Raw genomic sequence first — 21,295 nt, 5'->3', positions numbered from 1 at the left:
CTTAGTTATGGGGTGTATTATCGTATCATTAATATGTACAGTATCAAAAATATATAACTAAATTTAACATTTGTATATAAAATAGATAATTTTATTGTTTATTTAGCAAGAAAAACCTGTAGTTTAATATATGAAAGCATGAAACATTTTGGTGTTTAAATAAAAGTCTATTACAGCTTGGTAGATTGTCATGCATAGGTTGGGATGTTCTGACCACCTACAGAAACATTTCAAGGACTTGATGTGTGTGGCTACACCATGACTGATAAGGCTGACCAATTGATTTATGTGGCTACACTGGCCAGTTATCATGTACCAGAGACCATTACTAACCATAGATTTTCCAATCATCACAAGGTTAACATTCACACAACACAGCTAACATAAACAACCCATATGGGAAGCACTTCTAAAGACAGAAATTTTAACATTAGTTAAAGAATATTCATGAAACAAGAGAAAGTATTTTGCATACCTGTCATTTACACATATGAATTGAGAGATGACAATGCAATAGATGATGAGCTGATGATTCACAGGAAAGACACTTGTTCTATCAATGACCATTTATACACAATCTTTGAATTGTACCATGACTGATGAGGCTGACCATGCCAATTACACACAAACTATGAATTATACCATGACTGATGAGGCTGACCATTTATACATAAACTATGAATTATACCATGACTGATGAGGCTGACCATTTATACATAAACTATGAATTATACCATGACTGATGAGGCTGACCATTTATACACAAACTATGAATTATACCATGACTGATGAGGCTGACCATTTATACACAAACTATGAATTATACCATGACTGATGAGGCTTACCATTTATACACAAACAGATGCTATTTACACACGCTTATGAGTGGCACATTCCATTAATCATGTAGGTGAACACTATACAAACAGATGCTATTTACACACGCTTATGAGTGGCACATTCCATTAATCATGTAGGTGAACACTATAAAAACACATGCCATTTATACATACTTATCTCACAGAAAGTTCCTTCCATCAATCCTTTAGGTGAATCAATTACATACACATAAATAAGGATGATTAATTCCATCAGCACTATTTACAAACAAGGTCAGTTATGTACACGCAAAAGTCAAGGGATGACATGTACACTTAATCCACCAATGAGATCTCAGCACAATAAATGTAAGGGTATGCTACTGTATTTACTGGTAGTACCCCACAACCTTTGTGTTTTATGGTTACACTACCTACCATTCTGGTACAGGGACTATTGTTTACCATGGCAAAGACACATTGTAATATGTAATAGTGCATCAATTCATCAATGTCCTAAATCACTTCTTTTTAGTTTTTTGCGTTTGATTCAAGCATACCAGAAATGGATGCTAAGAGTATCTGTGATATTACATGTTTTTTATGTCTATTTTGTAATATACTGTACATATTATGCTTTGTGAACTTGACCAAAAGGGAGACGAGTCTTTGACTCATTTTGTTATCAAGTTTTAAATAAAGACTTTATTATTATTATTATTAATATAACAGTGTGTTTTGACAAATCAAACACAAGGAAGTAATTTTATCACTGAGAAGAGTTTGTCTAAATCATCTCTACTGGGATTATTAATTTGGTATGATAGTTACAACTGTAAAAACTAAAATGAAATATAATGGTCACAATTTTGCTGCTTTAACTTGTCAAAAAATGTTCGCAATTAAGAATATCTTAATACAAGAGGCCTAAAGGGCCTGCATCGCTAACCTGACAGTGACTATTTCAGCGATCTTTAAAAAAAAAATGTTTTCATTTGAGATCCACTTCTAAGTACCCTGCAATTGATGATGTCACTACACCTTTGTCTATAATTTGGTCTCCTTATTTCAACAATGATTAAAAGTGAATAAAAATGAAGGATACTTAGTTTGATATCTACTTCTGATTTCCCTTTCTGGCCTCACCAGTCCCTGTGGAGTCAGAAGCTCTATTCATACAAATCTGTGTCCCCTCAATCCATGGACAAAATTTTGACAAAATCCTTTTATTGAGACAAAAGAAGGATGTTTACCTTTATTTCTGTAAAATTGAATCCCCTCACCCAAGTCTGCTGCAAGCTAAATTTTATCAAAATTCATTATTTAAACAGAAGATAGGGTTTTAAGAGTTACTTTTTATATTGGGCCCACTCCTCTGGCCCCAGGGGTGTCAGATTCACCCCTTATACAAAATTGATTTTCCTTTACCAAAAGATCATGATCCAGGCTGGTAAAACTCCATTACGACATTCTAGACCTAGTAGTGATAGAAAAAGATGATGGATGCTAAACCATCACATTTACTCACAGGTCCCTCCCTTGGACCAGGTGAGCTAAAAGCATGACAATCCGACCACGAAACCTAAGATGGCTAATCTCAGAGTAATACTGTATGTAAGTGTTACATAAACATGATACAAAATAATTAGACAAATTACATAATTGACAATTGCTATGTTCATGGAGCTGCAATATTTACAATAACATACACAGTAAAAACATTAACCCATAAAAAACAGAAACTTTTAAGTTATTTGCCCTTTGAAAATGTTATGATAAATATGTGGTTTTCCTTTCAAACATCCAAACAAATTAAACAAAACAAAGTTTTTGTTGAAATGAACTGGCGACAATGAAATTGTCCCTTCCACTTACAATATGAAGTTCACATTTCTAAGAAACCACTTCAAAAGTTTTTTCAACTTGGGATGAAATAAATGAAACCTGTGTGGTTCCACAAGTTGAAAATGAAGTTCACATGTCAGATCAACACCTTCCACTGATTTTGTTGGGATGAATGATGATACTTGGTGGAATGAATGAATGATAATGAGGACGGAAACTAAGGTGAACTGAGTATGAAATCCATTTCATCATCCTCGTCTAAAGATTCTAGATCTACTGGTGGTGTAGGTTCAGGCCCACTGTCATACTCCAGTAGTTCCTCGTCTGTAACATGCCATGATTCTCCCTCCACAAACTTTGCAAACCTGTAAAAAATGTGTTATTGAATTTATTTATTTCTTTACATTTTTAATAAGATTGAATTAACATTAAAGCCATACGTTCAACCAATTTGATCTTATTTCAGATTTCTGAAAACCATAACATGTCACTGGAACATGTCAAGATCGAAAAGGACATTGGTGTCACCATAGATGAGGATTTAAACTTCAAAACGCACATACAGTTAATTGTCAATAAAGCTAACAGTATAGTTGGACTGATAAGAAGATCTTTTGTGTATCTGGACGAACTCATGTTCAAAATGCTATTTAAAGCTCTAGTTAGACCCCACCTTGAGTATGCTGCAAGTGTTTGGAACCCATCAAAAGTAAAAGATATAGAACTCATTGAAAATGTGCAGAGAAGGGCAACAAAACTGATCCCTGGATTTAAAAATATCTCGTACCCGGAACGGCTACAACGGTTAAATCTCCCAACGCTACAGCACCGTAGGACCAGAGGAGATATGATTAACGTTTTTAAGATAGTAAATAACATATACGATAGTAGAATAACAAAAAACTTTTTCCAAATGGACAAGATGAGTAGAACCAGAGGTCACGATAAGAAAATATTCAAAAAGCGATGTCGTCTTGATGGGAGGAAACATTTTTTCAGTTACCAAGTTATTGATTTATGGAATAGCTTGCCACAAATTGTTGTCAATGCTGATTCTGTCATAAAATTTGAAATAATGTTAGATGATCATTGGAAAAATAAACGTTTTTATTCATGAATGTACAGGAACTAATATAAAGCCATTAATTACATAGGAAATATTTATATTATACTATGTATTGATATTGATATGGATATAGAGCCTACAAGCCTGCGTCCATTATTTATGCTAATAAATGCTAATAAATAACATAAATTTTGAGGTTAATCCTACAAGTGATGTCAAATTTTATTTCTACATGGATTCAGCAAAGAACATTATATAAATTCAGCTAATAGAATTCCCTTAACTCACCGTAACTCGCTGTACAAGCCTAACTTGCCGTAACTCACCATAATTCACTGTAACTCATCTAGCTCTCCATAACTCACCTAGCTCGCCGAAACTCACTGTAACTCACTGTCATTCACCGTAACTCACCATTGTTAACATTAAGAATCATGCAGCTATTTCATTGTGAATGCGTGACATAATAAACAATAGGTACTCATGGCAGCAACTATTACTTTTATTGTAAGAAACTGTTGAAAGTTTTCCAGTTCATGGTTAAGTAATGATACAATCACTTGTCCAAGATAAAACATTTAGTCCACTGATGTGGGTGTAGACAGGAGAGTGTAGGTGTATGTACTCACTTTGTAGTACACAGGAGAGTGTAGGTGTATGTACTCACTTTGTAGGAGTGGACAGGAGAGTGTAGGTGTATGTACTCACTTTGTAGGAGTAGACAGGAGAGTGTAGGTGTATGTACTCACTTTGTAGTAGACAGGAGAGTGTAGGTGTATGTACTCACTTTGTAGGAGTAGACAGGAGAGTGTAGGTGTATGTACTCACGTTGTAGGAGTAGACAGGAGAGTGTAGGTGTATGTACTCACGTTGTAGGAGTAGACAGGAGAGTGTAGGTGTATGTACTCACTCTGTAGTAGTAGACAGGAGAGTGTAGGTGTATGTACTCACTCTGTAGGAGTGGACAGGAGAGTGTAGGTGTATGTACTCACTCTGTAGGAGTGGACAGGAGAGTGTAGGTGTATGTACTCACTTTGTAGGAGTGGACAGGAGAGTGTAGGTGTATGTACTGACTTTGTAGGTGTAGACAGGAGAGTGTAGGTGTATGTACAGGAGAGTGTAGGTGTATGTACAGGAGAGTGTAGGTGTATGTACAGGAGAGTGTAGGTGTATGTACAGGAGAGTGTAGGTGTATGTACAGGAGAGTGTAGGTGTATGTACTCACTTTGTAGGAGTGGACAGGAGAGTGTAGGTGTATGTACAGGAGAGTGTAGGTGTATGTACTCACTCTGTAGGAGTAGACAGGAGAGTGTAGGTGTATGTACTCACTTTGTAGGAGTGGACAGGAGAGTGTAGGTGTATGTACTTACTTTGTAGGTGTAGACAGGAGAGTGTAGGTGTATGTACTCTATCTGTAGGAGTAGACAGGAGAGTGTAGGTGTATGTACTCACTTTGTAGGTGTAGACAGGAGAGTGTAGGTGTATGTACTCACTTTGTAGGAGTAGACAGGAGAGTGTAGGTGTATGTACTCACTCTGTAGGTGTAGACAGGAGAGTGTAGGTGTATGTACTCACTTTGTAGGAGTAGACAGGAGAGTGTAGGTGTATGTACTGACTTTGTACGAGTGGACAGGAGAGTGTAGGTGTATGTACTTACTTTGTAGGTGTAGACAGGAGAGTGTAGGTGTATGTACTCACTCTGTAGGAGTAGACAGGAGAGTGTAGGTGTATGTACAGGAGAGTGTAGGTGTATGTACTCACTTTGTAGGAGTGGACAGGAGAGTGTAGGTGTATGTACTCACTTTGTAGGAGTAGACAGGAGAGTGTAGGTGTATGTACTGACTTTGTACGAGTGGACAGGAGAGTGTAGGTGTATGTACTCACTTTGTAGGAGTAGACAGGAGAGTGTAGGTGTATGTACTCACTTTGTAGGAGTGGACAGGAGAGTGAAGGTGTATGTACTCACTTTGTAGGAGTAGACAGGAGAGTGTAGATGTATGTACTCACGTTGTAGGAGTAGACAGGAGAGTGAAGGTGTATGTACTCACTTTGTAGAAGTGGACAGGAGAGTGTAGGTGTATGTACAGGAGAGTGTAGGTGTATGTACTCACTCTGTAGGAGTAGACAGGAGAGTGTAGGTGTATGTACTCACTTTGTAGGAGTAGACAGGAGAGTGTAAGTGTATGTACTCACTTTGTAGGAGTAAACAGGAGAGTGTAGGTGTATGTACTCACTTTGTAGGAGTAGACAGGAGAGTGTAGGTGTATGTACTCACTTTGTAGGAGTAGACAGGAGAGTGTAGGTGTATGTACTCACTTTGTAGGAGTGGACAGGAGAGTGTAGGTGTATGTACTCACTTTGTAGGTCTAGACAGGAGAGTGTAGGTGTATGTACAGGAGAGTGTAGGTGTATGTACAGGAGAGTGTAGGTGTATGTACTCACTTTGTAGGAGTGGACAGGAGAGTGTAGGTGTTTGTACTCACTTTGTAGGAGTAGACAGGAGAGTGTAGGTGTATGTACTCACTTTGTAGGAGTAGACAGGAGAGTGTAGGTGTATGTACTCACTTTGTAGGAGTAGACAGGAGAGTGTAGGTGTATGTACTCACTTTGTAGGAGTAGACAGGAGAGTGTAGGTGTATGTACTCACTTTGTAGGTGTGGACAGGAGAGTGTAGGTGTATGTACAGGAGAGTGTAGGTGTATGTACAGGAGAGTGTAGGTGTATGTACTCACTATGTAGGAGTAGACAGGAGAGTGTAGGTGTATGTACTCACTTTGTAGGAGTAGACAGGAGAGTGTAGGTGTATGTACTCACTTTGTAGGAGTAGACAGGAGAGTGTAGGTGTATGTACTGACTTTGTAGGAGTAGACAGGAGAGTGTAGGTGTATGTACTCACTCTGTAGGAGTAGACAGGAGAGTGTAGGTGTATGTACAGGAGTGTAGGTGTATGTACTCACTTTGTAGGAGTAGACAGGAGAGTGTAGGTGTATGTACTCACTTTGTAGGAGTGGACAGGAGAGTGTAGGTGTATGTACTCACTTTGTAGGAGTAGACAGGAGAGTGTAGGTGTATGTACTCACGTTGTAGGAGTAGACAGGAGAGTGTAGGTGTATGTACTCACTTTGTAGGAGTAGACAGGAGAGTGTAGGTGTATGTACTCACTTTGTAGGAGTAGACAGGAGAGTGTAGGTGTATGTACTCACTTTGTAGGAGTGGACAGGAGAGTGTAGGTGTATGTACTCACTTTGTAGGAGTGGACAGGAGAGTGTAGGTGTACGTACAGGAGAGTGTAGGTGTATGTACTCACTTTGTAGGAGTAGACAGGAGAGTGTAGGTGTATGTACTCACTTTGTAGGAGTAGACAGGAGAGTGTAGGTGTATGTACTCACTTTGTAGGAGTAAACAGGAGAGTGTAGGTGTATGTACTCACTTTGTAGGAGTAGACAGGAGAGTGTAGGTGTATGTACAGGAGAGTGTAGGTGTATGTACAGGAGAGTGTAGGTGTATGTACTCACTTTGTAGGAGTGGACAGGAGAGTGTAGGTGTTTGTACTCACTTTGTAGGAGTAGACAGGAGAGTGTAGGTGTATGTACTCACTTTGTAGGAGTAGACAGGAGAGTGTAGGTGTATGTACTCACTTTGTAGGAGTAGACAGGAGAGTGTAGGTGTATGTACTCACTTTGTAGGAGTAGACAGGAGAGTGTAGGTGTATGTACTCACTTTGTAGGTGTGGACAGGAGAGTGTAGGTGTATGTACAGGAGAGTGTAGGTGTATGTACAGGAGAGTGTAGGTGTATGTACTTACTTTGTAGGACTAGACAGGAGAGTGTAGGTGTATGTACTCACTTTGTAGGAGTGGACAGGAGAGTGTAGGTGTATGTACTCACTTTGTAGGAGTAGACAGGAGAGTGTAGGTGTATGTACTGACTTTGTAGGAGTAGACAGGAGAGTGTAGGTGTATGTACTCACTCTGTAGGAGTAGACAGGAGAGTGTAGGTGTATGTACAGGAGAGTGTAGGTGTATGTACTCACTTTGTAGGAGTAGACAGGAGAGTGTAGGTGTATGTACTCACTTTGTAGGAGTGGACAGGAGAGTGTGGGTGTATGTACTCACTTTGTAGGAGTGTACAGGAGAGTGTAGGTGTATGTACTCACGTTGTAGGAGTAGACAGGAGAGTGTAGGTGTATGTACTCACTTTGTAGGAGTAGACAGGAGAGTGTAGGTGTATGTACTCACTTTGTAGGAGTAGACAGGAGAGTGTAGGTGTATGTACTCACTTTGTAGGAGTGGACAGGAGAGTGTAGGTGTATGTACTCACTTTGTAGGAGTGGACAGGAGAGTGTAGGTGTACGTACAGGAGAGTGTAGGTGTATGTACTCACTTTGTAGGAGTAGACAGGAGAGTGTAGGTGTATGTACTCACGTTGTAGGACTAGACAGGAGAGTGTAGGTGTATGTACTTACTTTGTAGGAGTGGACAGGAGAGTGTAGGTGTATGTACTCACTTTGTAGGAGTAGACAGGAGAGTGTAGGTGTATGTACAGGAGAGTGTAGGTGTATGTACTGACTTTGTAGGAGTGGACAGGAGAGTGTAGGTGTATGTACTCACTTTGTAGGAGTAGACAGGAGAGTGTAGGTGTATGTACTCACTTTGTAGGAGTAGACAGGAGAGTGTAGGTGTATGTACTCACTTTGTAGGTGTAGACAGGAGAGTGTAGGTGTATGTACTGACTTTGTAGGAGTGGACAGGAGAGTGTAGGTGTATGTACTCACTTTGTAGGAGTAGACAGGAGAGTGTAGGTGTATGTACTCACTTTGTATGAGTAGACAGGAGAGTGTAGGTGTATCAGTGTTCCAGCTAGGTCGGGTTAGCAGGGCGCGGCGCCCTGCCCCTAATTCAAAGTTAGAAATGCGCCCCGCCCCTTTTCCTGAAGTACTGCCCTTTTTCTAAGTGTCATTGATGCTCATTTTGCCTCGTATACTCTAGATCCGATTTGCTGAAGCCATGCAATATACAGTCAGCCAGTCAGTCACTAATTGGCCACCTGTAACACCAGTCCCCTTACCTGTAGACCTTTATCCACGGTAGTGATGGACGCTGCCCGAGGCAGAGATCGGTCAGCTGGGGATCGAGCTGGTGTTTTATAGATTCATTTAACCGTGACGAGTCGATAGGATCGGTTGGTAATCCAATTGAATCATGATCACGAAGGCTTTTTGAAGATGGACAAAGTAATGATAATGGATGGAAATGTTGTTTTACTTATGTAAACAACTTTTGACAAGACCGAAAAGAGCCGCACGTTTGTCGTAAAGTTATCCCATGAGCACGTGTGCAATTGGCGATCGATCTATATATCTTTGAAATTTTCTTCACATGACAACACGAAATCCTTCTGGTTTTAACCAAGCAACTTTTAAGTAAATGATCATGAGATCACTTTCCAGTGATTTTCCAGTGATCAAAATTAGCTTTCGGTTGATTTTATTTGATGAAGTTTGGCGGGACGCCGGAAATGGTTCGTTGTAAATGCAGATGTCGCAAATTCCTTGTTGGATTGACGGATTTCTATACAAAATGTTTATTTTTCATCAATAAATAAAGGACACATAAAAATATCTGCTTATGTGAATAATAGTTGCAAAAGTTTAGTTTATATTTTGTTATTTTCGTATCTGAAATGCCGACTCTGCATTAACTGCGGGCCATGTGATAGCCAAGTGAACACGGGGACCGTTTGTTTACGAGAGCAACGGAACAAATGTTTGATCAGAAACTTGCGAATCATGATCGGCCCTTATTCGTTTACCATTTCTTATAATTAATTCAAGAAAATGTTAACTTGCTATAAATTCCTGATTTTAGTTTACCGTTATTTCTAAAAAGTCTAAAGTGAAAGTAGAAATTTACCGCCGCTTACAAGATACATCGCAGTTATTTGGACGAAGTTTATTCAGATATTAAATACAGTAAAACTCGGATAAGTCGAAGTCGACGGGACCAAGCAAAATATTCGACTTATCCGATGGTTCGACTTATCCGTGCTTGCATACGGACAAAATACCCGACTATCATCGGTTTGTATGCAGAACAAGTGCTTGCATGATAACACAGTCGAAAATAAGCAATAAATAATAACAAAGAAATTAATTAATTGTACATGATAACAATTATTCCTTTATCTAATAAACAATATTGTGCACAGTTACAGATAAAAACAAAGTTCATGCGTAAAATCATCTTTGACATAGACACACGATTTACACACGGGAGTCGCAAATGACAACATAATATTCTATGAAAATGTTACATACATTATCAGAATATAAATGTATATATTCTACTCATATTATTTATCGTAAAATCCGTTGATATTGTTCTCCAATTTAACAATATTAAACAATAAACAGTCCGGGAAAATTGATCGACCGTACGCGTGCTGATTTTGTATCAAAGGTGAAGGCCGCGGTCAGTGTTTATCGGCTGCATAATCATGCATTGCCACAATCTTTTGAACAGAGTAAAAACATCCCGCATATCATTGTTACTATTGCATCGTCGTATTCAGAATTTAGGCATATATAAATAAATCAATGACAGACAGGTATTTTTTCTTTGCATTTTTCGATGGAAGATATGTAATTTATCATTTACTTTTTCCTTATTTTTTCGGCGGCCGTGTGCATCAAAACAGTAAACAGAACACATATTGGTTTGTAGACTAAAACGTGCACATTTTATTCTTAGTTATGTATACCTGAACGTTTTACTTCACCCGAGCACCTGTATAACCAATGGGATGATGCGTAACCGACAGCCGGAAACTAACAATAGGCTCTGGTAACACCGTTACGGCTGATCGGTCACACTCGGTCAATCAGACGAGGCCAGCAAATTTTACCCGAGACAGCATGACGCCTCGATGTTCGACACAAAAATGGAAATTTTGGTATAGTTTAGAAGGGAGGGACCACAAAATATATTCGACACAACCGCAGTATTCGATTCAACAGTGTTCGAGTCATCCGTGCTTAATTTACTAAGATAAAGAAGGGAAAAAATCGGGACCGAACGAAACGTTCGACTCATCCGATGTATTCGATTCAACCGTGTTCGACACAAGTGAGTTTTACTGTAATATAATTTCTTTTACTTAATCATTTTTTTCTCGTATATGCTTGATCACCTTTTCTCTTTTGCTCTATAATATCTTCACTTACAATTAGTCGTCTTACAATCACAACGGACAGACTAACTTCTGGTTGAAAATATCGCTCTGTTGACTATAATCTGATAGTAACTTTTTGATTGGACGTAATTATCGTATATATGAATTCTCTCAATACACCCTTAAATTGAAATAATGCTAATATCATTTTATTTTTGAATTACTCTAGGTCATAACTTTTACCATCAAAATTTAAAACAATATTTGAAGAATAAAGAGAAGAAACAAGACATTTTTACACACAAACAAAATAATAAAAAAAAATCAACAGATTTCTATTTGTCTCTATGAATCAGGTCATATGTAATGCATGGATGTACTTAAATTGTCCTGTAAAATAAGGTAGAAGATAGATAGGCCCGGAAAAAATGTCGCGCACAAAAATGCCCTTTTTTTAGGCAGCGCCCTGCCCTTTTCAAATCCTAGCTGGAACACTGTGTATGTACTCACTTTGTAGGAATGGACAGGAGAGTGTAGGTGTATGTACTCACTTTGTAGGAGTGGACAGGAGAGTGTAGGTGTATGTACTCACTTTGTAGGTGTAGACAGGAGAGTGTAGGTGTATGTACAGGAGAGTGTAGGTGTATGTACTCACTTTGTAGGAGTAGACAGGAGAGTGTAGGTGTATGTACTCACTTTGTAGGTGTAGACAGGAGAGTGTAGGTGTATGTACAGGAGAGTGTAGGTGTATGTACTCACTTTGTAGGAGTAGACAGGAGAGTGTAGGTGTATGTACTCACTTTGTAGGTGTAGACAGGAGAGTGTAGGTGTATGTACAGGAGAGTGTAGGTGTATGTACTTACTTTGTAGGAGTAGACAGGAGAGTGTAGGTGTATGTACTCACTCTGTAGGAGTAGACAGGAGAGTGTAGGTGTATGTACTCACTCTGTAGGAGTGGACAGGAGAGTGTAGGTGTATGTACTCACTTTGTAGGAGTGGACAGGAGAGTGTAGGTGTATGTACTCACTTTGTAGGAGTAGACAGGAGAGTGTAGGTGTATGTACTCACTTTGTAGGTGTAGACAGGAGAGTGTAGGTGTATGTACTCACTTTGTAGGAGTAGACAGGAGAGTGAAGGTGTATGTACTCACTTTGTAGGAGTGGACAGGAGAGTGTAGGTGTATGTACTCACTTTGTAGGAGTAGACAGGAGAGTGTAGGTGTATGTACTCACTTTGTAGGTGTAGACAGGAGAGTGTAGGTGTATGTACTCACTTTGTAGGAGTAGACAGGAGAGTGTAGGTGTATGTACTCACTTTGTAGGAGTAGACAGGAGAGTGTAGGTGTATGTACTCACTTTGTAGGAGTGGACAGGAGACTGACAACCTTCCATGTATCACACTGTGGACTCTGACAGAAGCTGCGTAGCTCCTCTAGCGCTTTCTTAGTCTCCTCATTGGCCTGTTTGAGGTACTCATCTTCTGTCAGAAACTTACGCTTTGGAGTGAAAAACTTGAACCTGAATAAGATCAATTAATAAATCTGAAATAAAAGTCTGTATTACAGAAACAATGTACACTATAGTAATATTGGAATGTTTTGATATGTGCCAAAATGGTTAGCATTTGGAAATAGAGTTAAAATGAAAATGTGTTAGAACTAAAAAAGTAACAAGAGACCCAATGGGCCTGTTTCACCAACCTGCTTCTAGAACAACTTGGAAGTTGATCTAGGTCATTTATGCAGATAATAAGCTGATTACCACTTTATTCAAATATCAGATTAGGTTGGGTTTATTCATGTAAATTAATTTTGTAGTCCTTCATTCAAGCATACTATCAGGACCTGAAGTCTCTTGGCCATCGAGAAATCAATGTTTGAATATTTAAAGATATTTCCCTCCAGTGACCTTAAATATAAGTCAAGGTCATTCATTTGAATAAACTTGATATCATTCATCCGAGTCTGTTATAGACCAAATATCAAGTCCCTGGGCGTCTTGGTTATTGAGAAGAAGTCACTTAAAGTGTTCAGTCTATTTAACCATTGTGAGCTTGAATGTAGGTCAAGGCCATTCATTTGAACAAACTTGGTAGCCCTTCACCACAGCACACTACAGACCCAATATCAACTATATGCGCCTCTTGGTTATTGTGAAGAAATCATTTTAGCTGTTGTAAAGTTATGTCCCAGAAAAGATTGTAGCGTAGTACAACAATATCAATGATAAGAAGAACCAGTCCTAAAACAATATGTCTCCCTTCATTGAAATGGGAAATATGATTAGATGATAATAAGTAACACCACACTAGTGCTTAGGCATATCTTATCTCTAAACAGACATAAGTTATTTTCAAAAATACCAGTAGAAAATATAAATAATGAACATTAGGACTATCCTGTAAAATACATAATCAATCAGAATAAACAGGGCCAGATAAGTAGATTTTAATGTCCATAAATAAAGTTAAGAGATCTCAAGGCCAAATATCAAAACCCATATAGACAGGGATCCAGATTAGACAGGAGTCACATTAACCAGATTATACTTCACAAAATGTATTTAGGAAATATATTCACTCTAAAACGGCAGAAAATCAGGCAGCAACGAACCACTGATAAGGAAAAGGCCAAGTCAAGTTTTGATGCGATAATTATTTAGTCAATGTTGTAATTAAACTTCAGGCATCAAACATTAAATTTATAATAATTCAAATCTAAACAGATATCTAAGTTACCATTCATGTAATCCTTAGTTGTAAATGTAGATGTGAATCAGTAAAAGTAAAATCCACCCACCTGAGATAGCATGTTAATCTGTTCTCAAACAGTCCTTTGGGTATATTATAGAGAGTCAGCAGCACAACGATGATGGCCACCGACAACTCGGGTATCTGTGTCCCCTGGTATACCAGGACGAGTCCAACCAACTGTATGAACCACTGTATGAGGTTGAGGCTGCGTGTATCGGTCACTGGGCCGTACCTGTAGCATGCACAGAAACTGATGAGGCCTGTCAAGATGACATAGCCTAGGATGTATTGCCAGTACTGGAGCAATGTGCCTGTGATAGGGTCAAAAATCTGGTTCATGAAATATGTCCAGAACCAGAGTGACGTTGAAGTAGCAGCTGCGATCATCAGGTAACTGATCCTTCGAAGGCTCTGTAACATATAAATTACTCTGATATAATATCTGTAGCTGATCCATCGAAGGCTCTGTAACATATAAATTACTCGGATATAATATCTGTAGCTGATCCTTCGAAGGCTCTGTAACATATAAATTACTCTAATATAATATCTGTAACTGATACTTCGAAGGCTCTGTAACATATAAATTACTCTAATATAATATCTGTAACTGATACTTCGAAGGCTCTGTAACATATAAATTACTCTAATATAATATCTGTAACTGATACTTCGAAGGCTCTGTAACATATAAATTACTCTAATATAATATCTGTAACTGATACTTCGAAGGCTCTGTAACATATAAATTACTCTAATATAATATCTGTAACTGATACTTCGAAGGCTCTGTAACATATAAATTACTCTAATATAATATCTGTAACTGATACTTCGAAGGCTCTGTAACATATAAATTACTCTAATATAATATCTGTAACTGATACTTTGAAGGCTCTGTAACATATAAATTACTCAGATATAATATATATTCATTGTGAACGCAAGTTGCCAAAAAATGTCCATAAATGAACTAATTGAGTTGAAAGGATACTAAACAGTCTAACCAGTCAACAATGCTCCATTTGTACTTTTACATTTGCTAAAGAAGAGTTGTTTGAGAACAGCATAGCCTGCTTATTGGTGACATACCTAAAGTGTATACTAACTGATATTGGAAGATTCACACCAATGTGAAATACCATGCAGTCTAAAAAGTAATGGTGCCCGCCAATACATGAAGACTAATCTTTTCTCTTATTTACTTTTGAAACAACCTACATATGAAATCTAGGAAAGATCCATTATGAACTTTCTGAAAAACAGAAAAAGTGATAAAAAACTTAAGTCATGAAATACAAGATGGCTGACTGTGGGCATATCAGATCAGTTTCAAAATCAAGCATTCATAAGGGACCAAAGAAATCTGCATGAAATCTGAGAGAGAGCCATCAAAAACTTTGTGAGAAATAGCAATAACGATCTTCAATTGCTAAAATCAAAGATGGCTGCCTGTTGTTCTTTTTGATATTTCCAATCAGTCGTGAAATTGCACTAGCACAACAATGAATTTTTGGGGAAACTACACATCAAGTCTGATCATTATCCTCCAAATACTTCTCAAAAAATATTGTTAACAAACTTCAACTGTCATTATTCAAGATGGTCACCTATCAGGTTTTTTGGTTTCTTGAACAAAAAGAATCAAATTAAATGGGCACAACTAGGGACCAAAAAATATGCAAGTTTGAGAACAAGAGGCCCATGGGCCTAACGGTCACCTGAATTTTGAAATATTTCAGTTCATGTAATTGACCTTTTTTCGCCAATTGTTTACGAACGCATGAAGTACATCGCACAGAGGACAACGTACAGCGACGGACAAAAGCCGGTTAGAATAGTCTCAGTTGACCTAAAAATCCTTCCAAAACAAGCAATTCCAGAGAGATCTTGGCATCAACCACTGAACGATTTTATGTGGTTTTATGTAGGACTGATCTTTTCTCTACTTTTTTCTCTCCCCTTTTCCTATTAATCTTTTAATAGCAAAGAAAATCTATTCAACATATATCATTTACAGACTTTTCAACAGTCATCTGTGGTAATGAATTTCTAGAGACCATGAAAAAACACTTCATTATTTCTGGGACTAATTATTCCTGATTCACAGGTGTATATTATGTGTATAATACTTTGTATTTGCCAACATTTTCTGGTTCATGACTATATATTTTAAAAGTTGACTGTAATCAGCTATGTTTGACTATATAAATTTTCACCTTACCTGAGGAAACAATCTCCGAAGGAAAATCAGGAGGAAAACAATGGAAGCCATCACGCCTATAGTTACACCAGTACTGTAGTGTAGGTATGTATTACTGTAACACAAGTAAATGAAGGTCAGCCCACAACAACAAATGTATCAAAAGAAATTCAACATGCATTCTTTGTCTGAATACGTATCACTCTGCATGCAAATAACTTTTTTAGTTTTGTGGAAGGGTAACAAAATATTTTTCATACATGTAGTTGAACTTATAAATACAGTGCTTTGTACATTGATAAAACATAAGATTTCAACTTAATAACAGTGTTGAAAAGTTTCATTATATACATATATATACTTGCAAACAAACTTACTGACTCCAGCTTTTTGCTGATAGAAATATGACAATACCTGCAGCTAGGTATGCAACATACCACAGTTCAACATCTGAAAAAAATATAGAACAACAGACATTCAGTCTATACTCATATACATGTAGCATGGGAGATTCTTCCTACTGTATACAATAATTTGGTTTGTACTCAAATTCAAAGAAAGTCTATCGTAATATGGTCTGGCCATTTAAACATTAAAAACGGTTTACACTGAATTTTTACTTTGGTTATACTCACATTTAACAAAAACTATACAAACAGGTCTTTCTGTACCGATATCTAACAAGAAGTCAAAAGGCCTTAACAGTCTAAAGACCCTTGAACTATTGTAGTATATATATATACTCAGTAGTGATTCTATTTCTATGTTGTCCATGGCTGCCATCTTGGATTTCGCACCATGATTGCGCAATCATGTCACAAAGACCACCATGGCTGCCATGTGAGTGAAAGTTTTTTTCGAAGCTGAAAAGTAAGAACACTTTGTCGGCTCCCTTTCCTGAATATCGCTACCAATTTTCAGCTTAATGATAACATTGAAACTGGGGAGGAAGTTTTAAATGTGTTTTTTAAGATGGCAGCCATCTTGGATTTCAGACCAACACGAAAAATAGCAACACTTGGTCAGGACCATATCAGGATCATTTTAGGTAAGGTAAAGCTGAATTCCACTGGTGGAAGAAATTTGAAATAGGTATTGTTCAGGAAAACCATGGTTACGTAATCATGTTACAAAATGGCTGTGGAGCCTGTCTGTTAAATTTTTTACATGGTACTTTATTGGATCCCCTACTACAGCAATCCTACCAATTTTCAGCTCAAAGGTACCAGTGGAACTGGAGAAAAGGTTTAAAATGTGTTCTTCAAAATGGCGGTCAAGGCAGCCATCTTGGATTTCAGACTGACACAAAAAAAAATAACAACACATTAGGACAACCCTCTGTACAATACTCACATTTTACATTAGGCCAAGTCTGCCTATACAATACTCACGTTTTATATTAAAGGACCAGTCTGCCTGTACAATACTCACATTTTACAATAAAGGACGAGTCTGTCTGTACAATACTCACATTTTACATTGAAGGACCAGTCTGTCTGTACAATACTCACATATTACATTGAAGGACCAGTCTGTCTGTACAATACTCACATTTTACATTAAAGGACCAGTCTGTCTGTACAATACTCACATTTTACATTAAAGGACCAGTCTGTCTGTACAATACTCACATTTTACATTAAAGGACCAGTCTGTCTGTACAATACAGTTATACTCACATTTTACATTAAAGGAGAGATTAAAAGATGAGTCTGTCTGTACAGCCACACAACTTTTGTTGAAGGCTCTAAGTGATATATCCTCTCGATCCTTGTTGAAGATAAGATTCAGTCGCTGGATTAAGCTGAGAAATGGGTTCTGGCCATTTCGCTTCTTCCTTATTTCCTCCTCAGTGTCTCCATGAATTTTGATAAATTGCTCTGGTACAGTATTATTAACAAACTGAAACTTGATCTGTTTTAAAGTAGACAAAATAAATATTCTTATCCAGATTGCAAACACATAACTTATTCCTATTCCTTTTCTTACATAACTGAATTTTGAATTTGTTTTTAAAATAACACTGGAATTCAAAATGTCTAGCAAAATGGAGTTGTAGTTGTTAATTGCTAAAGCCTCATTTGAACATACTAAATAGATACATGCAGATGAGGTAAATATCAGAGTTAGTTCTCAAACACCAATCAAAATATTTCTCTACCTTTAATCTATATTTTGAGGTGTATGAAGTGCTAGGTAAGGAGCTTGATATAGACCCCTTATCCCATACATTTATATATCTTATCCCCACACATTCACATCTCCTATTCCACACATTCACATATCTTATGCGAAACATTCACATCCCTAATATCTGCACACCCAATCAGATCTCTCATCTTACACATTCAGATCTCTCATCTTACACATTCAGATCTCTCATCCCAATAAATGCAGATCCCATACATTCAGATCTTTTATCCCTCACATTCAGATCTCGTATCCCCATACTTTCAGATCTCTTTCATCTTGCAGGCAGATCTCTTGTATTTTGTAGAGGGGGGGATATAGAAATCATTTTTATCATACCACAGGATTTGACCAGAGAAGATACAGATATTGTGTTTGTCCTTCGTAGCAATAACACTGCCAATGATTTGCAAATGCCTCCGTCTCTTTCTTGTCTTTAATGTTGAGTGAAACTTTTTCTTGATATCCCAGAGTTAGATTGAAACCTGAAACAGCAATAAACATTTCACAGATAATGACTACAAATCAACTACATGTACATCCAGTGCCTTTAACAGATTTCTTGATCATCTCAAAAATGAGCTTATCACTACACATGTAGTGTCCACATGCTCTTGCCTTCCAGCTTTCCACTAGTAAAACATCTATAAGCATTACTTGACCTGCCATGTTTTTGAAATATAGTTTAATGACAGTTGAATTCCATCCTGTCCTTTCGATAATCCAGAGATCAGATGGTGATCCAAGTTCCCCAATATTCTCTTTGAATACAAGTTGTTTTATGATTTGGATTCAAATAAATGGCTAACTGGTTATCGATGCCAAGGTGACTTGGTGACAGGTGCATATTTGAGATAAGTTTACACAAGGGATTTCTATAATGACAGAATGAATTTGTTTAAATATATTAGCTTCCTGATTATCTTTCCCACACCATCTTGAGTAAATATAAAGGTTTTTTTAATCAGGATGATTCCTCTCCTAAAGAGTTTACACTAAACTTAAGTGCTTTGTCTCATTAGCCATTTATCTGTTTTCATATACATACAGACTTAAGTGCTTTGTCTCATTTCCAATTATCTGTTTCCATATACAGACTAAGTCATCATCATAACAGTGGTTTTTTTTTCTTTATTTCAGACAGTTTCGGAACTTGCCACTACATGGAGATTTGGATATTTTTTTTGTACAGCTAAAGCGTAAAATTTGGGGTAAATGGAGTACAATCATGGTCGGTAGCTGACTTAAGTGTCCTCACGTGAAAAATACCAGATTTTAAGATATATTTTGGAAATTTTGACAAGTTAATGGAAAGAAATAAATAACATATACAATTAGGAATTTGAATGGGGCCTGAATTTGGACCGAAATATACTCCATGTCACAGAATTTTATGTAGATAAGAAATAATATGGGCCCAGGACACAACCTGGAGAAACTCTATTCCATTTACAGTATACACTGTACTAGATGGAGTCTTGTCTCTCTTTCCATATTTTGTTAATTAAGGATCTGGAGGCTGGGTTGGCTTGTACATAGTGTTAAATATGGTCACACAGCCAACAGAGCCTGCCTCTTTGGCTCAGTTTGTAGAACCTGAGATTATCATACCAGAGACCCAAGTTAAATTCCTTTAGGGTCACTCAACAGTACTTTTGTGTTTTCACTGTTCTTTTACAGCTGGCACTTTACAAAATTCCATGGTGGAAGAATTGAGCCTTGATCGATATTGGAGAAATCTCAAGGAGCAGGTGAGTGCAAAAGACTGCATATCTGTTTTGCATGTACATTATGTTAAATACAGTCTCTGTAACTCAGCTGACAGAGCATGTCTGTTTGGCCAGGGACATACATAGAGGGATTAGAGACTCCACTAATTTGGAGACTGACATTTATTTGGTTTATTTTGTTTAAAGTCCTTTTAACAGCCAGGGTAATTTAATGATCACTTGCCAGGTTTTGGAGGCAGAGGAAATCCGGAGTACCCGGAGAAAAACCATCAACCTACGGTCAGTACCAGGTAACTACCCACATTGGTTTCGAACTAATTTTTATAGCGACTCAGAGGTGAAGGGCTAGTGATCAAGTGTCAGAACATGTACACCTTAACCACTCGGCCACCACTGCCCCTGGACACTGAGTAAAATTAAGATAAATTTTAGTCAACATCGTTTATTATTAAACTTGATTACAAGCAATGTAAATGCATTCAGCTTCTAATTGATTCAATAATAATAAAAATTGGATGAGTACTTTTGGAGAAAACTTGCTAAAAATTAAACTATGTTTGATGCAAAATCTTAACAACTTTATACCAGTAACAAAAATGTTATTCAGCTTTTTACTTATCCAAAAATGAAAAAGATTGTATGAGTATTTTTGGAGATAAGTGGTTCACAATAAAGTAGTAAATATTTGTTATTCACTATTAACAGTATACAGCCATTACATAAAATCAGTGATCATGATTATATATGCAAAATTTGAGCATTTTGCTCAAAATCATTTGCTAGAAATACTTAATCAGTGCACATGAAATTTATTCATCTTTTTACAGATTCAAAAATTGAAACGATTCAAAGGGAATTTTCGGGGGGAAAGGGGTCCACAGCAAGGTTGTGTAGTTAACACAATGTAATCTCTTTATGCAATAACTAACAGATAGAGACAGTTCCCAATCCCTGTATGTACATCCCTGGTTGGGCTCAGTCAGTTGAGTTAGGCTACTGGGTTTCGATTCCTGGCGGGACATCTGTACCAGATACTGGGGGTTCACAAGATCAGCATGCACAGGGAGGGGAGATGTCTTGGGTTGTTAATGAAAAGAATGAAGTCCAACTCTGAAAGGTTGCATCATTGTTAAACATGTTAAAATAACATTTTAAAACTGATATGTATTTGGAATTTTCTACCATAACTGCAGCTTTCCTTCTTAATAAAGAAAATCTACTTGCACTTTTCTTTTCCACTGTCTAAGCGATGGAGTAGTCTAGGCCTATAAGATAAAGGCCATGACCAGGAACCAACTGATCTGGCTACAGTAAAGTTCATAATGTTTGTCACGACGGAGAACAATGTTTATATAATAACATCTTACATTTTTCTTCTGCAGTTTGTTCTGATGCAACGACCAAGAAGAAAAATGTCGCCCATACAACAAACATTACGGACATCCCTGAATGAGAGCCCCTTGAACTCTGACCGCAAATCAATTTGAGCGCCATCTTCAAACTTCAGAAATGATTGCCGAAAC

At 37.5% G+C, this 21,295-nt stretch overlaps 1 protein-coding gene and 1 long non-coding RNA gene across 3 annotated transcripts; one reads left to right on the top strand and one right to left on the bottom strand.

Moving 5' to 3' along the window:
• Window positions 1-1,817: 1,817 nt before the first annotated feature.
• Window positions 1,818-21,294, bottom strand: LOC117316167 (nuclear envelope integral membrane protein 2-like). The gene is made up of 8 exons (XM_033870679.1): window positions 21,140-21,294; window positions 18,382-18,527; window positions 17,532-17,766; window positions 16,230-16,302; window positions 15,874-15,967; window positions 13,696-14,060; window positions 12,254-12,415; window positions 1,818-3,028 (listed from the first exon to the last, which is right to left on the bottom strand). Exons 1-8 carry the CDS (start codon window positions 21,264-21,266, stop codon window positions 2,881-2,883), a joined length of 1,350 nt encoding a protein of 449 aa, XP_033726570.1. The 5' UTR covers window positions 21,267-21,294; the 3' UTR covers window positions 1,818-2,880.
• On the top strand, window positions 5,359-8,030 carry LOC117316177. 2 transcript variants are annotated; one of them, XR_004529840.1, is made up of 4 exons: window positions 5,359-5,476; window positions 5,805-5,826; window positions 7,603-7,684; window positions 7,726-8,030. It is a non-coding gene; the product is annotated as an uncharacterized LOC117316177 (long non-coding RNA). The 2 variants fall into 2 exon arrangements; XR_004529841.1 differs by lacking the exons at window positions 5,359-5,476; window positions 5,805-5,826 and adding an exon at window positions 7,208-7,230.
• Window position 21,295: the final 1 nt, after the last annotated feature.

The sequence above is a fragment of the Pecten maximus genome, chromosome 2 (genome assembly GCF_902652985.1).
Source record: "Pecten maximus chromosome 2, xPecMax1.1, whole genome shotgun sequence".
NCBI lineage: Eukaryota > Metazoa > Mollusca > Bivalvia > Pectinida > Pectinidae > Pecten > Pecten maximus.
The sequence above is the reverse complement of the archived record's forward strand: the minus strand, read 5'-3'. Positions and strand labels throughout refer to the sequence as shown.

Coding starts and splice junctions, on each gene's coding strand:
- LOC117316167 (XM_033870679.1), bottom strand. CDS start 21,266: ATGGCGCTCAAATTGATTTGCGGTCAGAGTTCAAGGGGCTCTCATTCA. Junction 15,968..16,229: donor TCAGCAAAAAGCTGGAGTCA/GTAAGTTTGTTT, acceptor CTTGTGTTACAG/TAATACATACCTACACTACA. Junction 14,061..15,873: donor TTCGGAGATTGTTTCCTCAG/GTAAGGTGAAAA, acceptor TATATGTTACAG/AGCCTTCGAAGGATCAGTTA.